Raw genomic sequence first — 27,047 nt, 5'->3', positions numbered from 1 at the left:
AAACAGCAAATGAAAAGAGGTTTGTAGGCTGTTTTGCTTTTTTTTTTAAAGCAACTATCTCATAACATTACAGATGTGCTGAAAACTATAAATTTGCTGCGCTGTCTTTTACAGCAACAAAACAGATTTTAAGAGACCCTTAATTATGTATCTGCACAGCACAGACACTGTTATAGGCTGTTGTGCCTACTCCCAGCACAAACGCTGCTGTATGTGGTTTAGTGATTATAGGACAGAAAAACATTTCTTCTCCCAGTTCTATAAATTTATGTGGTTTGTGTAAACAGAGAGTGATCTCCTTCCTTTTCTTGAGATCACGTAACTGTTGCAGAAAGCAAGTCAGTTTTTAATGAGAAGTTCTGGGTGCTTTGAGTGGCAGCAAACTGTCAGGGTCTGAGTCCTACTAGTGAGCTATGGATGCTCAGCAGGTCTGACAAGTATCAGGCTGAAGATCTCATGTGCCAGAAAGCCTAGACTGAAATCATAAAAAAAAAAAAAAAAAAAAGGGGGGGGGCGGAGAAAAACACACAGCCCCAGTGCACTTCTGAGAAAGTTTCCTGAGGTTTTTAACTGAAGCAAAACTCAGACTTCCATTTCTAGGGAAATATCCTGTTTGTATCTCAAATTCAAATGGAACAAGTTGTCAACCTCCTTTTGAAAACTGAAAGTGTTTCAGCATTTCTGAGTCAAGAAATTTTCCAAAATTGGTAAACTTTAATTCCAGGTCAATTCAACACTAAACCGTATTCTCACAGATACAAGGAAAGGTGATATATCAAAGTAACCTCTCCCTAAAAATGGTACCTATCAGGTTTTAATTCCTGTATGAATCACCTCCATTACATAGTCAAGTCACAGGGCTCCCATGCTTCATTATACAGACCAGGCAGGAGAGGAGGAAGAGAGGCAGATGAGCTATTGCTGTAAGTTCAGAATAGTGCATTACTTACTCTTCATCGTGAATTACCTTACTTAGCTTCCACTGCCACCCATCTCAGTCAAGCCCCTGTGAAAGCTCCTTAGTGCTTTGGGCTACACAAAGCAAAGGTTAGATGCAAGTTAAACAGGAATTCCTATATGTTCTGCTGCCTACAGCAACTTGCACACCTTAACTACAGAAGACCCATGTACCACCCAGTGCCGGGATGTATCTCTGATAGAGAAATACAGTTTAACCCCTCTTTAAATAATTCAGAAGAACCAATTATTTAACAATATAGCTAAAGACATGTAGCAAAAACCCCATTTAATTGCTAGTGGGGTACTGCAAGTTGATGTCCAAGAGACTTTTTTTTGTTGTTTGGCGTTAGAATTCCTGCAGAAAACATCAAACCTGGACTCTCCCCTCTTCACCAGGGATTTCTAGTCACCATGAAGCCAGGGGCTGCCTCAGCACTCACAGATGCTCTGGGAAGAGCAGCCCACTGTGTAAAACACCCTGAATCTGCTGCTGCCAGGTGTCCAGAGCAGCACAACTCCTCCTATTGCTGCCATCAGAAATCACCAGGAGGCTCCTGCCCTTATTATCAGGCTTCCACACAGCCCTTCTTAAGAAAAGCTTTTATCTAATCCTGACCAGTGACAGGCAGTGGGAAAGGGAGGGTAAAACTGATGGTTAACTGAGCAAATGATTATGTTAGTGCAGGTAGTACTAATTCCATAGTTTCAACACAATTAAGAGCTTATCCTTTGGGCATCACAAGTTGGCCGCTACTTTGAAGCCATCAGCACAGAAGCCAGCCCCTGAAGTTCTTCTTGAAACCACTGTTGTGTCTCTCAGGTCTCAGATCCTGGCATTTTCTGACCCAATTTGCTCTGCCTTCACCCCTCACTTGGCTGCTACCAGGGGATCCAATCGCTAGACCTGCTGGGGACCAGCGCCCAAATCTGAGCGGAGGTCAGTCACCGCCCCAGGCCGAAGGACAACATCACTTTGTAGGTACTTTCAGTCTACCTAATTAGTAGCCATATACCAGAGTGCAGCCTCTAATCCACTCGCCACCAGTGAGGCCCATTAGTGAGCGCTGCTCTCCTCACCTTAAAACTTGAAATCTATCATTTGATCTGCAAAGAATTAAGTTGCATCTTTGATTCAACTAAAACCACCTAGATCATCTCAATACAGCAGCCAAGTTATTTTAATTAGCACTGTGCTAGGGCCCTGTGGAATTTCAATCCACCACAAAAGGAAGCAGGTAAGGAAGAAGATAAAGTAGCACATCCAAAAAATGGGACAGCTTGAAGAGCTGTGGTCAACTTCAGAAACCATGACAACAGCTATTGAGAAATCCACCACTAGTCATCCCGATAATCCCATACAGTTTTAAGAACATCTTGACACTGGAGCATAGAGCTGGCCAAGTTTCAGCAGCCTCTCCTTTCCTCCCCACCTCCAGTGCACAAGAGACCTTATTTGACCAAATGAATTGGCGTCAATGTTTTCTTTTAATTGGTGAGCTTCAATAAAGTGAAACTTAAGAATCCCCTTGCTAGAATCTAATGTCAGAGCATCATTTTAAGTACAAAGGTACAGAGAGTAACTCACCACTGTCTTCCCCCAAAATACTACATAACAAAACATACATCCTGGAAAACAGCATAAACACAGCAGAAAAAAAAATCAGGCATGAACACATTCTAAAAAAACCAAAAGGCAACGTAGTCATTAGGTGTGACAGACCTCTCTAACCAACCTCAAAAAGATTATTACCATCAAACTCAAGGAGCACCTACTAGTGAGAGTGTTAGGTACCATTCAAAGACAGATACTGCCCTGTAAGAGAAAAAAAGTATTAGGAGAATCTACATCCTCTTCTCTTTGTTCAAGAATATCACCGTGGCAATGAATTCCCCTGTCCAAAATGAACATCTAGAATTTATGCCTCAAAAGTGCAAGTGATTTCTGGACAGACACCATTGCCAAGTCTAGATCAAGGAAAAAAAAGGACTATTTCATAAACCTTAGTGGGAACTCAAACAGTAACATTAGCAATGTTTCTCTTGCACATAAAAACTACTAAGTTATAAATTAGCAACACGTGTAAGGCTCAACCCTAAATTAACTTTACCTTTAAAAAAAAAATTAAAAATGAACCATTTCCCAAATTGGATTACTCAAAATATTTATTCACAAGTACATATGGTATTAAACAGATGTGAACACGTTTTTCAAAGAGACACGGTCATCAGCAATGCCAGAGGCTCTGATGGTATTTGTCAAGTGCACATTTTCAGGCAGGAAAAGAAAACTGCGAAAACTAAGCCTTTCTATCAGGCAAGGTCAAGTTTCTTCCCCATCCTTAAGTGATGGTCAGCTCCAGGCTAGCACAGACTGCTTCCCCAGGTTGGAACAGAATCAGGCAGCTACTAAGGCACAGCACCAGATGACTGCTGCAAACATTAGAATCAAGGTCACATTTTTAAACCCATCCTCAAATTTCAAGATACAAGGAAACACTTTCTCAGGGGACAACAGTCATTGGAGTTTGTGGCCGCCTTCTTCAATAGCTGGTGCCTCTAAAAGAGCTTCCACAGAGCAATCCCTAGCAGGAAACTTACTACACCTCAGTTGTCCTGGAAGGTCATCTGTTATAACACTGGTGGCAATGATGAAATTCAGGCAGTTCACCAAGAAGCATTACCCATCTCAAAAGACGTGTAGTGGAGAAGCCCACCACTATGATGAGTTACTTTGATTAGCAGGCTCATAAGAAGACAGGCTGCAATAACCTGACATTCATTGGTGAAGAATTGCACTCTTACACAGACTGAGACATGTTAGCACTGGTATTTCTCTAGTTAAAGGGCACCGTTCGGTCTTTTTGCTCCGCATTAAATCAGGCACCACCAGAAAACTGAGCAGATCTAGTAAGAAAATTCCTATCTGTTGTCATAGGCTTTATCAAATGATTTACCACTCAATACTGCTTTCAGCCGTCTAGTGACAGGTTGTCAGGTTCATTTTAGTAAATCATACCAAGGTGAATAATACAGCATCTGGTCTCTGTGTCCTACGGCCTGTATCATCTGACCGATGCCTGACCATATATGAAGTGTATTGGTATTAATACACATTCAGTGCAGTGGAGATATGACCTGTCCCTTTATGCATTTCATCAGGGCTTAGGTCTAGGAACTGTAAATGTCAGTATCAACATACTTGCCTACTGCTTGCATTAGGAAGACAAATTCCACAGGCATTTCAGGAAGAAAACTAAGAAGAGTTTTAAACAAATAACAACGCAAGTTTTCGTAACAGCACCTTTATGGAACACAAGGTTATCTTTAGACAAGTGCCATGTTACATGAACTTTCAGTCCTCTATATGAAGAGAGCAATCTTGGTTTTAGTCCATCCTGATAAAACTTGTAACATTCATTTATAGGCACAGTGCTTGGGCTATTTCCAAAGTAAAAAAAAAAAGGCTTTCCATTACAGTGCTGGGAGTGGTTAACAAGAAAGTTACCTTATTATATTCTTTTCCAGATAATAGTAATTCTCCTCCATTATGTCCCAATGTTATTAGGATTTCAGAACACACAAGCAATGCAATCCTAGTTAAGATAAAGAGGAAATTAAGGTAATGTAAGCTAAAGAACAAATCATTTTCATAGTTACAGACAATTTTGAATATATATTCGCATGTGAAATTAGATTCGTTTTAGTGAATAAAAATTCCATCTCTCCAAACAACAAACAGAATTCCTTGCCAGTAGATGACTACACTGTGCATGTGTAGTCACATCAAGGCTCATCAGCCTAAAAAGAAAGTCTGGACTTCAGATATATCCAGCTACATGGATCAACAAGCAAACCCTTCAGATCCAGCAGCTTTGGTTTAATGGACGGAAACTTTGGCCTATTGTTCAAACGTACTTGCCAGGAACGAACACACAAGACTGGATTTTTTAAAAATAAAGCAAAGTGTGATATGTGCATAATGTCAGTGCCTTGATCCTTAAAAGCATCTCTATAAGCAACTTTACCTTAAAAATGGGCAGTGCTTAAGTTACAAAAGATTATTTTGCTTATGATGATTGAAGAAATGGCTCTGCTTCAGGAATTCAAAAGATGAATCAGATTTAGTAGTAGATTTATTAATTTCTGTGATTTACAATGAGGTGGTCACGTCTGAACCAAGGAGACATCAAAACAGGTTTAGCCAGGAGGTTTATGGCTTCTAAGTCAAATTCATAGACCAGTGTCAGTCATTTGGGCAACTGAAGAGTAGCAGACAAAAGATAAGCGGAGGTCAGGTGCTGCACTGATGTTTTGGAGACAGTATTCCAAAGTGTCTTCTCCTACAGCAATTTTCTTTTCTCAAACTCCTGCAAATAGCACACAGACATTACCAGTGGGGAAAAAAAGAAAATGCTTCTATTACTATTTAATTTCAATTACTTTGTATTTATCTTAGAAAATCTGATTTTAGGAATTAAAAACTGGAATTAAAAATTAAAATATAAAATGCATAATGTGTGCAAGATAGGGGAAAGGAGAGTAAGTATCCTCCCACCTCACATTAACAAACCAGCTACGAAAAACCAGCAGTGCTAGACTGCAGTCAGTGCACTACATTCAGATTGCAATGCTGTCAAGGAACCATTTGCTCCCAGCCATAGCATAACAGACTTCAAAACCACTTTAATCTGCACAAGAACTGCAGTAGAACCCTTACAGTAAAGGATTCAAGCCAAAGAAGCAATGAAGTCAAGATTTTCACTTTAGTAAATGAAAAAACACAACAGAAGAAGGGAAGAATCCCACAGCAGCCTGTGAAGATGCTATACTATAGGGTCACCACAGGAAAAAAAAAAAAAAACCTAGCACAGCTGAATTATGCATTTCCTCTAGCTGTGAAGCAATGCCTTTTTCTGGATATGAATTAAGAAAAATGCAAATAATCCTATTCCATACAAAAGTTTTTCAGCTGTATGCATTCAACCATAATTCTGAATTAGTACTTTAAATAGATAGACCTGTATGCCAAGGCTTTCCTTCCTCAAATATCCTACTTTCAAAGAATGTTTCCATATTTAAAATTAATTCAGGTTCTTTGCATCCACAAAACACAATTCAACAAGTTGCTACACTTGAAAGCAGAAGTCATCTCTTCTCTATTTCGCTGTGTTTATTTTCTATAAAGGCAATATTATATAAAATTACATGCACGTATTATCTAGGTAATAACTGCAGCTCCTTCTGTCTATAGAGTTCTTATGTTTAACCAAGTTCAGAGCAACAGAATATTTGGGTAAGAGATGTACTCCCAACTCTTATTCCCTCAGAAGTAGCTTCTTGTTGTGGATAAGTATGTATACCAATTTCTGAGCAACGAACCTTGTAGATGGTGCTACCTAGCTGAGCAGGAGACATGCTGACAACAACTCCAGCGCTCTGAAGAGCCGCTATCTTCTCTTTAGCTCCACCCTTTCCCCCAGCAATGATTGCTCCGGCATGACCCATCCGCCTGCCTGGAGGAGCAGTCAGACCAGCTATGAATGATACTACCGGCTTGGCATTTGGACCCTGTGAAGAAAGAAAAAAATACTGTGTTACGTGGGGAAGGGCAAGATGAAAAGCAATTCCAGATGGCAGATTTTATTTGTTGGTTTTTTTAAACATCAACTAGCCAGGCAAAGATATTAAACATCTAGAAACCTCAAACAACACGGAACCAAGAGTCTGAAAAGTGTGGAATACTTTTTCTCCTCATAAGCATCATACACTAGAAGCAATCAGAAACTTTAAAACATCTCTCTACAGAGCCATGTATATTACAAAAACCAGAAAGTTCACTACAAAGATCATTACAGGACTAAAAATCTAAAGTTGACACTGCTATCCAGTTAGATTTAATCTGTATAAAGTTCCTAATTTCAACTGTGTCTCTTTTTAATAAAAGTATGACTGTTTGGGGTTTTTTTGTAAATAGAGATTAGAGATTGAACTGAGTTTTCCCTGACATGGCAAAAGAAGATGGCTAACTACCAAGGTGTCTGGAAGCAAGCTGTTTAAGGCTTACAGTATTATTTTCTTTCAAAAATGCTGCTGCATCTTCTTCAGCATTTCCTCCAATTTCCCCAATCAATATGATCCCCTCAGTATGAGGATCCTTCAAGAAGACATCAAGGCAGTCAATAAAATTAGTTCCATTGAAGGGATCACCTCCAATCCCTGAAAAAAATTAAAACAAACAAAAAAAAAGACTAACTCAAGATAATGATATTGCATTTACAGTGAAAGTTTCAAAGTAAATTTCAGCAGGAAGAATATTCCCAAAGGCTCGTAAGAGGGGCAGCTCTGAAGGCTCTTCCCAAATTCCTGCTCCAAATATCTCCCCCACAATTTACAGAAAGCTTTGATATCTGTATAATCACCTTTCAAACCATAAACAAAATACTATGCCTTATACAGAGGCTCTGTATAAGACACAGCAGTACCAAGACCCAAGGTCTAGAATTTTGCTGTAAGAAAACTGAATTTACTTAACATACCCAACTAAACGTCTAAGAATGCCCTATCCCTTCATAATAACAAACTTCTCAGGAAAATGTGTTTTCAAATTGACATCATATTTGCTGGCAGTTCTCTGTTCAAAGCTGGGGTTTAGGCTTTTTTAAACCTGATGTGGAAATGATAATAGAGAAGTGTTATACTCTTCACAGCACATAGGGATCTCATTTCTTAACATAATTGCCATTCAGCAACTTCTATGCTTGCGAAAAGAAATTACTTTGGATTTCTTCTTGTTAAAAAAAAACAAACAAACAAACAAAAAACCAACAGATTAGTATAGGTGCAATAGTCTGTTTCTGAGGAAACCTACCAATGCAGAAAGACTGTCCCAATCCAACTTGCGTTGTCTGATGAACAGCTTCATACGTCAGGGTTCCAGATCTTGACACAATACCTTTAGGAAAGAAAAGGAGATAACCTTAACACTAACATAGCTAAGTGCATGACTGGAGGCAGCTGTCCATATATACATGAAAATCACCTCAATAAACCAAACATGAGATGCCAGGTTTTCCAGCTATCCTTGCCAAAACATGAAAACTCTGTATCAGATTCTATCCGTACTATTTCTTCATTGTCATTTTTTGACACTTAATTGTCAAGACTAAACCTGCCCAGAAAGTCAGTAATATTGACTGAGACAGCATTCCTCATGCTATAGCTTTACCAAGAAAGAAAACTGAAAATGAAATAGAAGATGAAATAGAAGAATATACTTGTCTTGTATGCTAGTAGCTGATGCACTGAACTTGAAACAGAGTTGCATCTCAACAGTTAACAAAAGAATTTGGTATTAATCACATCTCCAGCATGACCAGGAACATGAGAGATCCTCCAGAACAGAAATATGCTGCACAAATGCAAGTTATCACCATTTTGGTATTTGTTGCTGCAGCTCACTGTTCTACAACACACATTCAGCATTTACATTGCAATATTAGAAGAGACCATAACCCTAGTTTTAAACTCAGGATGGAAGTTAATACAGAGCCTAAATCAGGGGCAAATTATTTGGAAGGTTTTTTTTGTTCATTTTTCCAAGTCAAGATTTCTGTTAATACTACAGAGGGAAGGTTTCCAGGAAAAACAGACATCATCTTCCATCTACTTCAAGCCATCCAACAAGGAATATAGTAAGTACATCGCACAAACGGAGTTAAAAATACAGCACTAGACTAACAACTTTCATTTTATTAACTGTTTATACTGTTGGACAGCTCACATATCTACTAGCAAAGGTTTTTTTCATGCTATGTTTCCAAAGAGCTTCCTGTTTACTATTAAAATCAGATTGCCTCCGAGAAGCTACAGATAAAGCTCCAAAGACTGTGGCTATTTTTATAGCTTGCATCCCAAAATTACCAACTGATTCTTGGATGCCTCACAGTAATAGAAAGCTGGAGAGCATATCACCAAAGGTCATAAGTGTTAGATGAAGCTGGGAGGATGGCAAAGTTACATTTTTATTCCCTGATCCTTGGATCACCATTGAAAACATTTGCAGCAACGGTGGGGCAACTGGATTCATGCATTTGATATGCCTTGCATTCAGATTCTAGTATCTTGGGACTACAAGACATTTCATATAGATATTTAGAAAATCTTAACAGAACTTTGATCAGAAGGGAGCTCAAGGCTACATTGGTTGATGTTACCTTTTACAGTCATAGAGCAATGTCTTAATGGCATCTACAAAGGGCATAATTGCAGTCATCTGATTTTTCAGTTCCAGGTTTATAGGTACTTCTGAAAGCTGGAGGTGTAACACAAGTGTTAATGCATCCTCCAGCATTCCCTAGGTACAGCTTATTCTCAAGTCAGAAGTGGTTAAATAGCAGAGGTAGTTTCCTGTGCTAGAAAAGTGCAGAGTCCACATAGTTCAAGAGCACTGAACAGGTTTTCCCCACAGTAAACACACTTTTCGTCAAAAAAAAATGGTAACGTTGCAAAGGGTACTGTGCTCCAGTTAAACTGGTTACCCCACTGACAGATAACAGCAGCGTATGCCATCTACAACAATGTTTCTGAAGCTCTATTTAAGTATGAATGTGTATTTTGGAAGAATTTTCTTTATAGCTCCTGAAAGGCATTATTTTAGAAATAATCAAGTTGTTATTTCTAAAGTTTAGAACAAGGAACCAACAGAACTCAGGACAAGAGCAACAGGCTGCGTAACTAACATGAACAAGTCACTGCCTTTCTGACCTTAATTCCACTGTCTGAGAAGTCGGTCTATTTGTCACTTCCATTTGCCATGGGACAGTTGTCTAAATTATCATATTATAAACTTGCCTGCAATCTCTTCTCTTTGCTATAATACTGAGCTCACTATAGGTGTGGGATCCTAGTCCTCAGGAGCCAAGCTGTTGGAGGGAATAGAGCTGGAGAACTTAGTGCTCTCAAATCCCAAGATAAATAAAGGTATCCTCAAAGGAAAGTGTTAAGGAAACTAAGTCAACCACATTACCTAAGGAAAGTTCCAACTGCTTTGCCGCTACCATCAGTACTCAGTGTCTGTTATGGTAGACTGACTGATTTTGGCCTTCAGAACTCATAATGGCAAAGTTCACTTACAAACTGAAGGACAGACAAGCTGTTGTACAGCATGTCAACTGTCTTCAGGGCAGGATGTTACTAGCCTCATGAATAAGAAAACTGAAGTAACCAAACTTTGGTTTTAGATGACGCATAAATATTCAAAAACTCACCAATTCTTCCCTTCTTGTGAATGTGACCAGGCATGATACCAATTTTACATTCTCCAGGCTAAGGAAAGAGCAGGAGAAGTCAGATGGAACATTCAAACAATCACTAAGAATGGTTCAGCCTTGGAACAAATCCAGAAGTCACTTACATTGATGACCCCAGGGCAGTTCGGGCCCACTAGTCGAGTCTTATCCTGCCGAAGTAGTCTGTGTTTAACCCGAACCATGTCCTGCTGGGGAATACCTTCAGTAATGCATACAACTAATGGCATTTCTGCATCGATTGCTTCATTGATCGCAGCAGCAGCAAATGGAGGAGGTACATATATAACAGTGGCAGAAGCACCAGTTTGTTCTTTGGCCTACAATGGACGTAACAAAAAAAGATATCGAGTATTTAGTGGGGGCGAAGAGAACATTTGACCACTAGTCATTTAAAATATGTCCATTCACAGGCATAAATGAAGTAAATGTAGATGTATTAATTTACTATCATCAAAGCAAGTGTTAAATTCACTGAAGATGGGACACATGCAGCACAACGAGGGAACTGAGAACTAACCAGTGTCTGGAAAGGATCTGCCCCATGAACACCATCATAAATACCCTCAGATAATAGTTTGCTAAAAATTCATCATACACACCAGAATCAATCAGAAACTAGTTGCACGCATAAAGTAAGTGTATCCAGACTCTGTGCACTTCACAGTGGAAGCCAAACTCATGGTTGACCACACAGAATGCCCCCTCTTTTACAAGGCTTCTATTTCACTCCTTGCACAGTGACATCCGTGGCTCAAGTGTTTGTTTCTTCAGCGTGAGCAATGGAATAAGGAGCAGCAGCATTAAATTGTCTGCCCTCCAGTCACTGCTGCAAATTACCTCCTTCACAGAATTAAACACAGGTAGACCCAGATGAGTTTGTCCCCCTTTCCCTGGAGAAATTCCTCCAACTAGATTGGTGCCATAGTCCAATGCCTGCTGGCTGTGAAAGGTGCCCTATGAGAGAGAAAAATAAGTAAAGTTAAAAGGCATGTAATAGCAAATAAAATGACCCCAAAAAAGTTGATGTTATCTGTAATTCTGAAGGCAATTTATGGTACTTAAATTTACAATGAGAAAGGAAGTTTTCACTACATATATACGATCAGCTATTTTGAAGAGTGCATCAACATCTTTTAGATGCATTCAGGATATGCTATGGTGCTTCTTTTAAATCAGAGCACTGTGGTTGCACACTAAAGGATATTTTGTCGTGTGGTGCTAATACACCTGCAAACATTGCAGACACATTTTATTTTCCACATCAAGTCTGGCAGATGACAGACACTATAATGAAATAGAAGAAATTAGCATTCTCATCCATGACTAGCTGATAGTTTTAGCAAAAGCAGTCTTCTCCCCTTGCAAATGTGTAAAAGAATGAATGTGAGAAAATTATTAAATATCCTGAAATAAAAACAGAAATTTAATTCATAAGCACTGACATTCAAAAGCATTTGTGAAAGAAGCACTTCTAAAATAGTAAGGGTTTTGTAGGTTTTTTGCACTTCTCCTTTTACTAAAAAACCCTTCCAGTTGTATACAATAAAAAGGCCCACTTAAGACCAAAACTAATAACAAAAATCAAAATATAATAGAGATGACTCAAAACAAGTTTTAAGCTTCTGCACAAGTGAAAAAAAATTAAACTCTAGTCTATCGAATTTAAGGAAAAAAAAGTCTATTTGGACCAAAGAAAGGAAACTACAGTGCTGAAGGGACCTTCCTGATCATGAAGTCCAGCTTACTATCAACACAGACAAAGCCAGTATATAATCCCTTTTATACATTATTATGGTTTTTGGCCAACTAACTTTCTGAACTGAAAGGGTGATAGAAGAAATAGTTTGTATACATACCTGTTTGCCTGTAAAACCCTGACAGATAACCTTTGTATTTTTGTTAATATACAGATTTTTCCTTGATGCTGAGTAGGAGCAGTGTCGTACTCCATTCTGTTGCACTACAGAAAAAAAGAAAAGAGAGCACAAACCATTAATCCACTGCTTTGTTAGACTCCAAGTCAAGAAACATCCAAGTAAGTGCATATATATTAACGCTTATATCAAAAGATTAATTGATCCAGTAGGTCATGTTTTCAAAAGTAGCTCTGAAAGCTGTAATTAGTACTTGTCATTCCAAGACATTAAACACTTGTAGTTCACTCCATCAGTGTGATTACTCAGTTTGCTAGGAGTCAGGCTAGGTATTTCTCATATTATTTAATATCAGAATTCCTCATGGCAAACAACAGACAGAAACAACATCTTAACTACTATTTTCATTTGCAAATGAACACGTCTCTGTCCTCTAAGAAATTCTGCAAAGTGACAAAGCAGAACTAAAAATCCCGATATCCCAGAGGCTGTTACAACATAGGTACTATGTTATACCTCCTGTGAACATAGCACAGTCCATACCAGACAATGAGAAATACTGAAAGGGTCGATGGTTCCTCAGCCCAGGTGAAACCTAATGCCACGCAAGACATACAGCAAAAGACCTTTTTCCAAAAGATGCCTAGCTATGGGAGCCCAGGCATCACTGCTTGAAATGCGCTTGGGCTCATGAGGAAATACAGCTCTCCAGATGATCCACTAGAAAGATTTTCAATTTAGTTCTCACAACTCTGGTACTGAAAAAACAAAACAACACAACTAAAGAAAAACAGCACAGTGCATGCTGGTATCAAAAAGACAAGGAGAACGACTGCATCTCTGCTGAAGGGAAAGATGTGTTGACATCAAATTATTAAAACAGAAATGCACAGAACGTTACCATGCAAGAAAGCTTGAGATGAGGAGGAAAGAGAGGTCTTCTGGTATGAAAAGGATGCATGCATTGCCTATATCCATTACCATATGCTTTTTTCAAATACCAGAGCTTTGATGGGATCAGAACCAATTTATGCCCTGTGTTTCAGATAAAAACCATATTTTGTGCTTAGGGTGAATATGGGAGGGTACAATCTTAATACAGAAGCTGACACCAGTATGTTACTATATAGCTCTTTAGCTCTTTTAACACTTTACCACTTAGGATTTGAGGAAGTAAAAAGTGAAGTTGAAACAAAAATAAGAGGTCCTGAGTCATGGGCCCTGGAATGCTCCACATACTTATTTACTCAGGCATGCCTGAAGAAGGGAGGGGTGGTTTTTTGGGGTTTTTTTTCTATTTTTAGGAAGGAAGTAAAGCTATTAAGTGGAAAAAAGGAGAAAGGGATTCTTCAATATAAACTGCTAATGCACAGAATTTATTAAGATGCATTATTGTCTTGTAATAACACTATTTCTATGGGGTACAAAAAAAGTGCAGAAAATTTAAGGTCCACGTATATACACGTTTCTATCACAGAGCTACGTAGGACTCTTTCACAAGTACTTTTGCCAACTAAATTTTCGTGATACACTGCTTTTATGCTTTACTTCCATTCAAAAAAAGTGAGAAGAAAAATAAAGTCATGCCAGAAGAAGCCTACAGACATCATTACTATTGCTAAATCTAAAGTTCTTACTCTTTTCTTAAAAAGTGCTGACAGAAACACAGGACTTCAACTCCAACCACCTCCTGCCATTCCCTAAGGAGCTGTGGCAACACCTCATCTTCAGACCAACAAGTAAAATTCAGCTAGATTTTAAAAAGAAACGTACAGACTAGCATGCAGTAAACTTGTAAGAAAAGTGGTAAAAGTACATGTCAGCTTACTGACCTGCAGGGTTTTAACCTAAATCACATCTTTATCCACAAACACTGTTACAGGACTTGTTACGCCAGGAAGAAACACAAAGCAGTAATGCACAAAATACGTCTGAAGCTAAGATTTCATGAATAGGGTTAGTAGGCTGTCTGTGGAAGGGTAGAGAAACGTCTTGCTGTTCGGTGCCACGGCTACAGAAGACAGCATGGTATGCTCTTCGTACTTGGCCAACAGCTTAGCCTTCCTAGGCAAGGCTGCAACACCCTGCAGGCTGTACCCGACCTGCCACACCAAGTCACCTGAAGGCACAACTGGCAAACAGCAGCCTGCCTCCAGCAAAGGAGAGACAAAATAAGCAGAGAAACAGCTGGCCTGCTGGTGAGGAGAACAGGGCATCAGTCTACCTGATGCCAGCCATTCAGGCAATCCCTCGCAGGCACGGGATACGACTGGGTGAAACCCAACCTTCAGAAAAGCAGAGGACGATCGCCCTGTGAAGAAGCCGTTACAGTCAAGACCTACCACCAGCAATGCCTTGTGGAGATTGGTCTGGACTTCCAGAAGTATGGGAGAGCATGTTCGGCAAGCCCTCTGATGGGCCTGCAAGGGTAAAGAATAAACAGGCAACACTAAACTAATTCAAATCTGAGCTTTACACATATTGTCTGTGCTACAACACTGACAAATCCAGCTGCAAAATAAGAGAGGGCAGCTTGCCAGACACACCGCACACACACAGTGATTTCAGTATTCTTAAAAAAAAAAAAAAATTGACAAATAGTCACTGCTTTCTCTATACCATAAAAGCAATTCTACAGTCCCAGTTCAGCTGTCCATTCCATATCTATTTTCAGATATTTATAACCTTGCAAAAAAATGGTTTTGAAAGCTTAAGTTTGTCAATTCTCAGTTTTGAGAAAACTGTATAGATATATTTTTCAAGGATAAGAAGCTTTCGAGCATTTTCCAAGCTATCAAAGTACCAAAAAAAAAAAAAATTTAGGCCCTGATAACTAAAAGACAGCTTAAATTCCACGCTTTGTATGGATTTACTCTTGAAAACTGTACGTGCTTCTTACATTACTGAAGAGCCCTGGTTCAGAGAAAATACAGCTGGTTCAAAAAAGCCTGGCTATAGGCTTAAGCCATTTGCTGTCCTCAGAGAGAGGCAGCTTAGCATGGGGACGTCTGGGGAGCGATACATTTTTGAAGAAACTGGAAAAAAAAAAAGTCACCTTGCACTTTCTGGGATGGATGAGTCTGAGTTTTGGGGGGTATTTAAACTGACATGATACAGTTCTATATTTCTGTCCATAGCCCTGTCTGAAGCAGAAAAGTGTGCCCCAGTTATCAGCACAGTAGAAGCAGCAGGTGCATCGGTCAAGATGAGGTTCTGCTATACATGGCACAAACAGCAACTCCCGGGTACAAACAGCTGCCAATTTAAATAGTTAAGACACATATAAAATGAGAAGGAAACAGGTGGAAAATGGAAATGGCATGCCTAAGTTCACAGCAGGTAAGAGTCAGAAAGAGAATCCAAGTCTCAGTTTCCACTCAGGACCTTCATTCACCAGCTCATACTGCTTCACAACTTCCAACGCCACTCAGGCAATTAGTTTTACTAGAACAATTAGGGTGCCCACGTGTAAAAGCCTGCTGCTTCAAGAATACAAGAGGGGGGAAAAAAAATAAAAATTAAAAAGAAAGTCTGCTCTTCAGCCGTGAACCAGTAAAAGCCAAACTCATTGGTGATGCTATTTTAATGCACACGTCTAAATTACAGGCCAAGTTACAAAGGTACAGGCTCCAGATGACGTCCTAGAGCGTAAGGACAAGTCTTACCAAATCCAAATCTTACCAAAAGCACAGTGGAAATACTGTATTTTGTCAAATCAGAGTTCCAACATTGCATTGCTGTGTCCAGCAAAGGCCCGTAATAGACCTTTGGAAAAGACTATTAAAAACAAAATAAGAAACTGGATAATATTTCCCAGGCAATGCTTTCATTTCTGCCCCATCCCTGTTCTGTTTTGCATAGCCTGTGGTTTAAAAAAAAAAAAAAAGTTATACAAATAACAAGATGCATTTATTTTGGCTTTCCAGTACTTTAGCTTCTGCATAGCTAAAAAGAGACATACTGTGGCAAGAACCTATTTTAGTCCGTTGTACAGGACGACCAAGTAGTTATGAAAAGTGCTCAAATACCAAAACCCTGCTGTCCCCGGATAGATTTGAAAAGTAAGATCTAAACTTAGCAGAGGGGTATAAGCCTGTATATAAAACGTAAGTTGTTTTACAGTAAAGAAACGTTACTAGAAACTAATGGACAGAGTTAATTCCAACACACACGCTGCTAGGCAGAGGCCAGAACTCACTGCAGTTCAAGTAACAGGAAAACCCAGCTACATTTACTTCTTAAAAGAAAACTCACCACCTCTAGCCTCGAGCAGGGCTTTAAGCTCACTTGTGTATTACAATTAACAAGCCTTTCTAGAAATACACCCTACTATTTATCATGAAGTCCAAACATGAATTTACACGTTAAAAAGAAAAGTGACCCACTTGCAAGGTATTTTAAAGCACACATGGAATGTAAATACTGTTTACATGAGCTTTCAGGCACTCCTTGAGCAACAACACCTCCCAAGCACAAATCTCACTTAAAACGATACAACCCAAGCCGCATTTGCCCAGCTTATTTGGGTTGTGCAAGCCAGCTGACAGTACGGATACTAAGGGCTTAATCTCTTCCTTACTCAAACTATACTAAGCTGAAAACTTGTTATTTTCAAGACTTCTTGCAAGATTTCCTAGACCTATGGACAGGAAACCAATCAAAGTGCCTCCCTCTTACCTACATTTATCCCAAACAAAAAAAAAAAATAAAGCTTGGAAGCTAAGGTAGCATCCGAGGGTGCTCATAAAATGAGCACAATGTAAAAGCAAGGTGAAACAGCAGAAATTCCTTTCTAGAAGGATCAGAGCAGATACCTACATTTCCAGAAGACTGAAAAGTAATGAGTGAAATTCTTCCTCTATTACTCCTTGAAATAGCCAGAGAACTTGAAGATGAAAGAAAATATTCCTTTTCCTTTCTATTACCTATATAAGGAAAGAAGAAAGCCTTAGAAATCATATGGGCTCCAATACAAATGGGGAAAACGGAGGCCAGTGCGGGGGAAACTCGAGGAAGGATTGAAGTACAAAGGAGCGCTATTTAAAATGCTAAGAAGTTTTTTTTCCACACACACATCCTACCACCCCCCCTCCCCCCTTATTTTCTATCAGTTACAGACCTTCAGTTTGTTTCCGAGAAATCATTTCAATGTTTTGTACATTCTTATGATCATTTCCTTTCTCCTTCCTCTGCCTACAAATGCATGGCCTGAAGAGGACAGCACAGAAACAGTTCTAGACAGCTTCTTACATTACAGAAGAGCATAGACATTAAAAAAAGTTTGGCAAAGACCAAAGTGCTGCAGCAAATTTCAGAGTTTACTGACTAGAAGCTTGATATTAACAAGAATACTCCCCACACAGTTTCCCACCCTAGTTCTTTATTAGGTTGTAGTCTTTATTATCAGGCTGTGTGTATATACTCACACACACAATTACATTTGGATAATTCTCTCCCCTCCCCAAACCCATCTACAGAATTAACCCTTAAAGATATCAGTTACATCAGTAGAAGATGATTCTTATTGACAAAGACCTTTTCAAGCTGTTGAGGTATTGCTCAAAATATCTTACTCCTTTGTTTAAGAGGATTATGCGCTCAGAGGATTTCTAGGTATCACTCCCCAGCCTCTCTTCTCTCACCCTTCCCTTGCCAAATTCTTGTTAATTATGGAAACCCCAATCTACAAACATGGTATAGGAGTTGAGGAATTAAGTAAATTAATCAGGCGGTAAAGGACAGATGCAATGACTACACTATACCTACCACTTTAAAACAAAACTAGGACTCGTGGGAAATGACATTCAGAAAAATTTCAGTCCTTTCAACACATATCTCTTTCCTATCAAAATCCCCGCTCATTGCAATGGACATTACTGGCTATATCAGGCCACAGGATACACGATGGCATTTGAAAGGAAAGCTTTCTCCCGAATTTATGAAGCTAAAACAAAGTGAAGCACCTCAGTGAAACTGCAGGCCCTTGAAGAAACAAGTGTGTTCTCCTCAGCACAAATCAACTATTTCTCGTAAGCCAACAAACTGTTTTTCCCCACGTATACTGCACTAAAAACACGTGTGAGCTTTCCTCCCTCCACACTGTTGACATAAAAACAATTAATTCTTCAGTTTGGATTGTTATTTCTGCAGCAATTATTTGCCAGGGCTATTCACATAAATTACTGTAATCATTTAATCTAAGAGCTGTCCAAAGCCTTCTAACATGCCCAGAACATAAGATCCCTAACCCTGACACTCTGACCACAGTTAAGGTGCCTACAAAGACTCTCTTCAAAGTGTGGTATAGACCAGCACAAGTCTTTCTTGACTCTGTCCATATACAAACAGTGCTTTGAGCCGAACTTTGAGCAAGCACTTGACATTCATTGATATATTTCATGCTATGTTTTCACAACTTCCTGAACTGAACCTTACGGATACACACCCTGCATGTTTGCTTCAGCAACGCACCAAGAATAGATATTGCATCTCTTTTGCAACAGAGCACAGTAGAAACTCACGATTTTAAATCACCGAGAAAAGCAGATGTTAATTATTTGTTACTGAAAATGGATGTACAAAGTCCAAATTTCAGGTTTCAGCAGCCTTTTAACATGTTGTAAAGAGTATCACACCAAATGAAGAAAGGTTTCCAGTGAAGGACTGTTTCATCTTGCTGGAGTTTCTTTGAAAGACTTCATGAACTGTTGCAAACAGAACACTTCTTGAGCTGCTTAGACCACTTCTTCCCCTCTACCCCCCAAAATCATTTTAAGCACTTTTTCCTGAATCTCTTACTGCTATTTGTAAAGGGAACAACATGGGCTTTTAACATGTAAAACTGCACCCAAGAGTAGCTTTGCTGGGAGTATAAATTAGGCTAAATTGGAGGTGCTATATTCCCATCTGTTCCCCTCCATCAGAACCAATTCTCATTGGGCTCAGGGGAGCCAATTCAAAGAGCTGAACTAGCAGAAATTAAGGGTACAGTAAGGAAATAGTTTTCTGTTCCTGCTCATGGAGGACAAGAGGTAGGAACGGATACCTGAGAGGATAGCGGGTGTGCCACAGGAACAACTCCGACCAGCTTAAAACGTTGTGGGATCACATTACTAGACCCTGACCTGCAAGTTACCACCACCCTGAGACAAAAACGCTTTGTGTGCAGTGAAACAAGGTAGGTTTACATCTGCCCATTCATTCTCAGCTGCAAGAACCAAGAGTAATGCACCAATTCCTCAGTTTAGATCCCAAGAAACTGCTCTTGTGCCTAGGCATACCATACCGATTTCAGTAGAGGATGCAGTTTTAACTGTACAAAAAAAGCACAGTGAAAAGAAAGAAAGAAAAAAAAGCACTTTATTTTTTATTGTGATCTTCAGAACAACACATATAAAAACTTTTAAGCTGAAGTATTAGTCTCAGATTGCTTGTGCCCTCCAACAATTAAAGACCAACAATCTTTCTCTTGACAGCAAAAACAACTTTACCGACTCGTGTCGAAATCACAGGATGATTTAGGGACCTCAAGAGTTCTCTAGTCCCAACCACTGGTGACTCGAAGTGACTAGATCCAACCCCATCAGCTTCCTCTAGGCCTTTTTTTAGTCTTTCCGGGGGATTACAACGGAGAGAGCAGCTTTTCTGGGTCCCCAAACTTCCCCTAACTTTTGGAAACGGTTTTCCTCGCAGCCACGCGTGCCCCCTGCCCCTCACCTCCGCCGAGAGACCTCTTCCCTCCCACCTCACCCTCCCGAAGAGGGGCTGCCCCCCCCCGCCGGAGGACACCGCTCTGCTCCCACCTCGGCCCTGCCGCCCCGAGGCCGAGCGGCCTCAGAGAAGACCCAGGGAGAAGGGTTTCCTCGCCGCACCCAGAGGCCTGGCGATCTCCCCGGGGACTGGCGGTGACCTTGCCCGGCCCCTTTCCCCTCCAGTGACGGGAAGAGGACGAGGAGAAGGAGGAGGAGGAGGAGGAGGAGGAGGAGGAGGAGGAGGAGGAGGAGCGGGCCCCGGCGGCGGGCCCACCTCCCTCAGGCCCCGCGGCCCCTACTACGGAAAGGGCGCCGCGGGCGAAGCAGGCCGCGGCGGAGAGCGGTTGCCAGGCAGCGGGGAGGGCCCCGCGGCCCGTCGCCGGGGGTTAGCGCGGCGGCGGTTCGGTACTCACGGCGGAGGAAGCGGCCCAGGAGGCGGGCGGCGGCGCGGCTGCAGTGAGACATCGTCCCCTTCGGTAAATGACAGCGGCCCGGCGGAGCGGAGCGGAGAGCGGCGGGCGGGAGGGCCCTGCGCGGCGCCTGAGCACTGCCCGAGCCGGCGCGGCGTCGGGCAGCCCCGCTCGCCGATTGGCTCAGCTCGAGGCCCCCCCCACCCAGGGCGGCAGCCAGTCAGAGATGAGGAGGCGGGGTGGGACCGGAGGAAGCGCCGCGGGGCATTGTGGGTGTTGTAGTCCGAGGTGGCCTCATGGGGGAGGCGTAGGGGGACAAGGCCGCGCTGTGACAGGGCTGCGGCCGGCACCGCAGGGCGGGGGGAAGGCGACAGCCAGCCCTGGTAGCTCCTCACTTGTGCTAAATTCAGGCCGAGAGCGGTTTTCGATGGGGGCGGGCTGCGGCTGCCCGTGAAAAGCCACCCACCCTGGTACGGGCGTAGGTTGTGGGTAAAGGTGAGGAGCAAAGGCGAATGGGGGGCTGCGCGGCGTGCAGATGCCAAAAAAAGTCGCATTTTTCAGGGAAAGGTGGTGTCTTCTAATTGAGTAAGTGATACGTAAACCCGTATACAAGTTAACTGGTTGACCAAATGAAATAGATTCCCTCTCTTAAAGAGGGTAGATTCAGACTAGATATAAGGAAGAAATGTTTTACGATGAGGGTGGTGAGGCACTGGCCCAGGTTGCCCAGAGAGGTGGTCGATGCCCCATCCCTGGGAACATCCAAGGTCAGGCTGGACGGGGCTCGGAGCAACCTGGTCTAGTTGAAGGTGTCCCTGCCCACGGCAGGGGGGTCGGACTGGATGATCTTTAAAAGCTCCTTCCAACTCAAACCATTCTATGATACCTGACCTCATTTGTTAGTAATTTGCTTGAAGCAATGTAGAAAGAGAGCAGAACCCCCATCCCAACCGTGCCAAGCGAGCGCTAAGTAAATGCTGCGAGATGTGAGGACAACCCAAGGAGGACACAGGCAATAGTCACGGAAGAGCAACTCGGCTGTAATGGTCAGCCTGATAAGCGGCAGTCTTAAGCACCCACCGCTTTACTGGGGCTAAATGGTTTGAGATGAAATTGTTTAAAAAAAGTGAAAGAGAACTGCCAATCCTCATTCACCATGGACAGCTTACTTACCTGGCTGATCCTGGGGCAGGAGGAAGAGTGTATTTGAATAAATCAAACAACACAGTTCTTAAACAGTAATTAGTGTTTTCTTTCCTCCCTACAGAGATTCTTAACAGCAGCATTTTCTTTCTGCTAAACTTCAGGGAACATTTGTTCTGGAAGACAAAATGGTTAATGAACCACAAGAAAGGCTCAGCTCCTATTTTCTGACAAGGGAGTTTAGGCAAACATTCACAAGAAGAACGTGTCAGGGACAGTGATTACCCGAGAGGCATCTCCAGAGCAAACAGAGGATGGGTCTGTACCTGGGACTTCTAGGAAAGTTAGAAAAACCAAGGAAAGCTGTGAAGTCCGCTCACTTATTAAAAAATGTGCATTTTTTTCAGCCACAAGTAAATTGACCTTAGATCAGTGTCACAAGAAACCACTGAACTCTACAATGAGGCTTCCTACGAGGGATTTTAAAATGCTTTAACTTCTACACATGAGCTTCAGACACAGGTCAGTTCATCACCTATGCCATCAGCTGCCTTCAGAAACAACCCATGCAGAGATTTGTGTATCTGTGGGCATAGGTGGAGCAAGGAGGACCCTGTGGGAGGGGGGCAAGAAGAGACAAAGTATTCCTTCAGGACAATAATAAACTTGCAAAGTCATCCTCTGATTTCATCCTGATTATTTCATTCACTTCATGTCCATAAAACTGAGGCCAGAATGAGGCTGTAATAAATAAATGAAGCATCCAAATGTTCAGCTTCTTATGAGGTATATATGATCCCGCTAGGAGAACATACACACTGATTTTATAAGGAAGCCGCTCACTAAAAGATTTATACCTGGATCTATTTCCAAATCAATTTTTCTTTGACTTGCGGCTTTCACTAAGACTCTTGTGGGGATTACAGAATTGGAGTTAGATGCCACTGTATTACCATTCTGTATATAGGAAGATTTTGCTTTTAGCAGTTTCTCAACAAAACCCTTTCTTCAGGAGGGGGAGAGAAAGAAGCTGATCTAGAAAGTAACACACAGAAGAAATGAGTGAGACTGGATAGCAGAAAGCCAAATGGCACAATAAGAACCCCAACTGTTTCCAAGTGATCCCCCTCACCTTGGTTCATAGCTGACAGTGACAAGCAGGACTGTCCCACTGCCAAGGGTCAGAGAAGACTCCCACTCCTGTCAATGGGGACATCTGGAGCTTTTGACCGCAGCTGACTTATACAGCGGGTTGTTCTTTCTCTCCTTTTTATGTTGAGCTACGTAGTGTCAGAAGTCCATCTGTTGGATATCAAAAGCACTTAAAATAACTCAGGCATGAAGTCAAACAATATGACCAAATAAGGACAACTGCAATTTTGTAATGTTTTTTAGTAGGATTGTGTAAGAAGAGGGTTTGGGTTGTTGGGTTTGGGGTTTTTTTCCAAATCTCGGTAGCAGAAACAACTCTTTAGTCATTTGCATTCAAAACCTAAATGCATATAGAGTCTTTTGAATCTTAATATTGATGCAAGTCATTATCACCCTAACTAAAAGTTTCAGGGAAACCAGCTGTACAATATATAATTGGCCAGACATACATGGAATTGAGAAAAATTAAACCTATTTTCATTTGTTCTAAGGCAGTGGTTTGGTTCCTGTCAGAGAACACTCTGTCCCACCAGCATTAATTTAGCTGATTTAATCAGCTGCCTAGAAAGAAACTATATGGTTCAGGGAGAAACAATAGAGCAATTAGGAACACTCAGGTAGCAATGACAGGGGTGTGTTGCAAAGTTCAGGGCAGACCCAGTTCTAGTGGGGGTAGCCAAAGGATTAAGAAAGATTTTAGAATTTCATCTAAGAACAATAATTTTCAACCACTGCAGAAAGCCCAAAGGTCAGATAAGGGGTGGAGTCTCTCCTGATGCGTTTTTAAGTAAGCAACTTCATTTTAAGAGCAACACAGATCCTGCAGCTGAACCTTATGAAAATCACACACGCAGGAACAAGCTGAATTCTAGTGAAAACATTTTTCTTGCCCCCTTACTCATAGTTGGGCTTTAATGCTGTATGAAAGCAGATCTTCCCAATAGTAAACACAGGACTTTCTGCTTAGTATCCCTCTGCAGAAGACTTGACCTTCTGCTAGCAAAAAAACACAAAGGAGCATCTTGTTAATGTTTACCTATCCCAGGAGTTCCAGCTCTAGCAGAAGACAAAAGCACACCATCTGCTAACATTTTCCCTTTCATAGAACTTTAAATGAAAGGGGGATTCACTGCATGCAACTTCTTTTGGTACTTCCTTAAAAGTAGTGGAAAAACGTTTCTCTTTTCTTCTTTTAGATACTGGCTGGGCAGCTGAGGGGCCTGGGTGTGGTGCTTGGCTGGCTGCACACTTCCTCTGGATCATCACTGAAATCACTCAATCTCTCCCAGCCTTGGTTTCTTCTCCATGAGAGAAGTTATTGCTAATGTTTTGTTTACTTGCATCATCAGTCAAAAATGCGCAATGCAAATAAATCACCAACCCCTGAAATGTCTGGATTACCAACACTGAGAGCAGCAAAACCAATTTAGACATCTGGGTTTTTCAGGGTGTCCTGTTTACAGCCCAGAGTCCAGGTTTGATATTATACTGCAGAATAAGAACTGACTGTGCTCTAGGCACTGGCACTTAGAAACATCAAGATATAGTTGTCACCTGCACCAGCCCTTCCCCGTGTCTGTCTTCTCCATGAGGCCTTGACGGATACAGCAAGTGCTTGCCAGTCTCAGCCTTCATCCACATGAGGAACTCACCCCTTAACTCACACAGCATCATCTTTTCCATGTGCACATTTCCATATGTGAATCCATGTATCTCCACTTCTGGATTTCATACTGACCTTGGTCTTGCTGCAGATGAACACAGGAGACGTGTTTGAACTGCAGCTCAATACACTTGCTTGTGGCCTGGCATCTACTACAGCTTGAGCTGCCCTGCAGCACCCCGTCCTGCTTCCTTCTGCCTCTCCAGGAAAACCTGGGTTTCCCGTAAGTCCTGTATCCCATTAGCCAGTCCTCCAGCACAAGTCTCGGATAGATACCCTAGGGCATCCCACGTGACACTAGACACCTATGTTTAGACACCTAATAAGAGTCTTTGCTGTCTGAACAGTATGCAGCTAAGACTGAAATTCAGGTCCAGCTTCAACCGCCTGAAGGTGTCTGCATGGCAGGTGTGTACGCGTGTGCCGTCCCAGCTCTCGTTGTGCCAGTGGAAACCTAGTCCACGCAGTCAGCAGAGATAAGTTCACGTGCTGTCTACAGGTGTCTGCTGCAAGAAGAAGGTTCAGCTGTTCTCTTGGAGCCCTTGCAGTGCTGGACGATCTCCACTGGTTGCACCAAGAGCTTAGAAACCCACCCACGTGGAGGCAGCCCACGGTGGATCTGTCTGCTGGAGGTGTTTGAAGCTGGACCTGACTCCCACCCAAAAGTATTTTGAACCCAGTGAAATGCGTTGCTAAATAAGAGAGGCAGGGACAGGCAGGCTAATGTGGAGGTTGGGGAAAGGTTCAGTTCCAAACTTCTGAAGTAATGGGAACTGCAGACCATCTGGAGTGGTCTGTTCTAGCACGAAGCTGAAAAGCATGGTTTCTTTTCTTGAATAAAGCATTTAACACTTTTTTCTACCTCACCGTCATGACAAATGACTTGGAGCCCTCTTACTGCTTTGCCAGAGAATGCCAACGTAAAATGATCAGGGGAATCCCGCTGCCAGCACGTATCACGGGGTATTTGCTGCTCACGTTTACATTTGCACAGCCAGAGGTTAAATGCTGCCACCAGTTATCTTACGGATTTGAGCCTCGCATTTGGCTGACAGCTTCAGTAGATGCTGTTTCCATAGCTGGCCCATCAATACATTCACGTCTCTGTTAAATGTTATCGTAAGAGAGCGGCAGAAAGCAGGATGCTGCCTTCTTTGCTCCGGTCCAGTAGTTCCTCCTGCCATCCTTTTCTGTAATACTGATTTGTGTGGGTACTTGTAGGACTCCATCAACCTCTTGCCACTTCCTGAAAAGGAATCTCAAAACCGAAACAAGTTTCTTGCAACCCAAGGTCTTCAGCATTCACTACAGCACAGCTTCCCAGGAATATGAAGAGCCTGGACTGTCAGCACCTACCTCTGAGCAGGAGGAAATGCTGCTCAGGAACGTCGTGCTCCTGCAGACCTCTCTGTAACAGGACACGCAGCCTCATCGTGGCATAAAGACAGCAAACCTCAAAGTTTTCTAAATAGTGATTGCATATTAAATGGGAAATAAGAAGTGGCATTTCCCTTCTGTGTAGCAAGGAGAAAAGGTCTGTTTGGAGCTCTGTTCAAGGATGTTTTGGTGCCAGCAAGAGACTTGCTCCATCATTTCCCACCCAGCTGCTCACTGCCCTTGGACTGCAGCCCCTTACGCCACAAACTTTGTGGTGAACTTCACGCCAGGCAGAAATCCTTTGGGATGATGGCGGGAGCCACACGCTTGATCCGTATGGTAAACTCAGACATATTAAAAAACTTACGGTTGTATTTAGCCTAGCAGCTGTACAAACAACACAGTTGGTAGAGCCACAAAGTGGTCTTTAATATATTTAATATATTTAATAGCCTAAAATATACCCCAGACTTCCTACTCAGAAACAGGTTTGTCTCCTGGTGCTGGCCAGAGCTAAAAGACATCCCTTTGACAAATGCAGGTTCTAGCAGGGAGGGTTTAGCAGGAAGGCTATCCTTCGAGGGAAAGCCTGTATTTAGGAGATGATTACTAAACCAGGGACAAACTCTTCAGCTGGTTTAACCCTTACCTCAGCATTGACTCCGGACCTATGCTCCTGGCACCACCTGACGTTTGATCACTGTCTCCCATTCTTACCCTCACTGAAACAACCCTGCAGCTTGGAATGCTCGTGCATCTTGTGAGCTTTAGAGGAATCATCACCTCCTATCACTGGAAGTTAGGAATGTGCAAACAAATCGGTCGTTCCCCCCCGTCTCCCTAGGATCAAGGCAGGGACCCAAGCGTGAAGCTAAATTAAACCCTGGCCTCACCTGTACCCAGCTTCCAGCAGCTAAATGTGCTGACCCTTCTAAAAACAGGCTAGTTTGTGGATTTCTGTACTTTAATTTACAGGTTGTAAGAAAAAATTGTCCCAGCATCTCAGCCCTGGGAGAGTCACCAGGAAGAGCTGGACCACTGCTCTCCTTTCCTTTGTAAAGGGCACCGAGAAAATCAGAGGTGAGGATTCCCACTGGGGGGATTAGCCACACTTGTGCTTTAATCTGCTTTATTTTTTCCCTACTGCCTGTTATTTTGCAGTAACAGAGCTACGGCTGAGAGCATCTGCTAAGGAACTAGTTAGAAATGGGCTTACTGGGACTTCTGGTGTAACTCCAGGTAGCAGAGATAAGGACCAGTTGAGAGTTTGTGGCAGGGAAGGAAAGGTGGGTGTTGGTGGCGTCATCTCACTTGCTCCTTTTCTGTGCAGTCCCCATACTGCTTTCAGCAAATGAATTTTATATTCTGTTCTCTGCTTCTGAAACAGCATGCAAACTTTTATGCTATTG

General features: G+C 41.9%; 1 protein-coding gene and 1 long non-coding RNA gene across 3 annotated transcripts; one reads left to right on the top strand and one right to left on the bottom strand.

The window, feature by feature from the left end:
• Positions 1-3,105: 3,105 nt before the first annotated feature.
• Positions 3,106-20,421, bottom strand: SUCLG1 (succinate-CoA ligase GDP/ADP-forming subunit alpha). Of its 2 annotated transcripts, XR_007509920.1 has the most exons (10): positions 20,307-20,421; positions 12,125-12,228; positions 11,106-11,222; positions 10,373-10,585; positions 10,227-10,284; positions 7,829-7,912; positions 7,025-7,176; positions 6,340-6,528; positions 4,986-5,327; positions 3,106-4,553 (listed from the first exon to the last, which is right to left on the bottom strand). XR_007509920.1 is itself a non-coding variant. In XM_049832020.1 (9 exons), exons 1-9 carry the CDS (start codon positions 20,356-20,358, stop codon positions 5,301-5,303), a joined length of 996 nt encoding a protein of 331 aa, XP_049687977.1. In that variant the 5' UTR covers positions 20,359-20,421; the 3' UTR covers positions 3,106-5,300. The 2 variants fall into 2 exon arrangements, 1 of the variants encoding a protein (XP_049687977.1); XM_049832020.1 differs by having other exon boundaries at positions 3,106-5,327.
• Positions 20,233-26,840, top strand: LOC126052017 (uncharacterized). The gene is made up of 5 exons (XR_007509923.1): positions 20,233-20,369; positions 21,571-21,764; positions 21,854-21,968; positions 23,795-25,977; positions 26,614-26,840. It is a non-coding gene; the product is annotated as an uncharacterized LOC126052017 (long non-coding RNA).
• The last annotated feature ends 207 nt before the right edge of the window (positions 26,841-27,047 follow it).

This window comes from Accipiter gentilis, chromosome 3 (assembly GCF_929443795.1).
Source record: "Accipiter gentilis chromosome 3, bAccGen1.1, whole genome shotgun sequence".
Taxonomy (NCBI): Eukaryota; Metazoa; Chordata; class Aves; order Accipitriformes; family Accipitridae; genus Astur; species Astur gentilis.
This window is presented reverse-complemented; position numbering and strand designations above follow the sequence as displayed.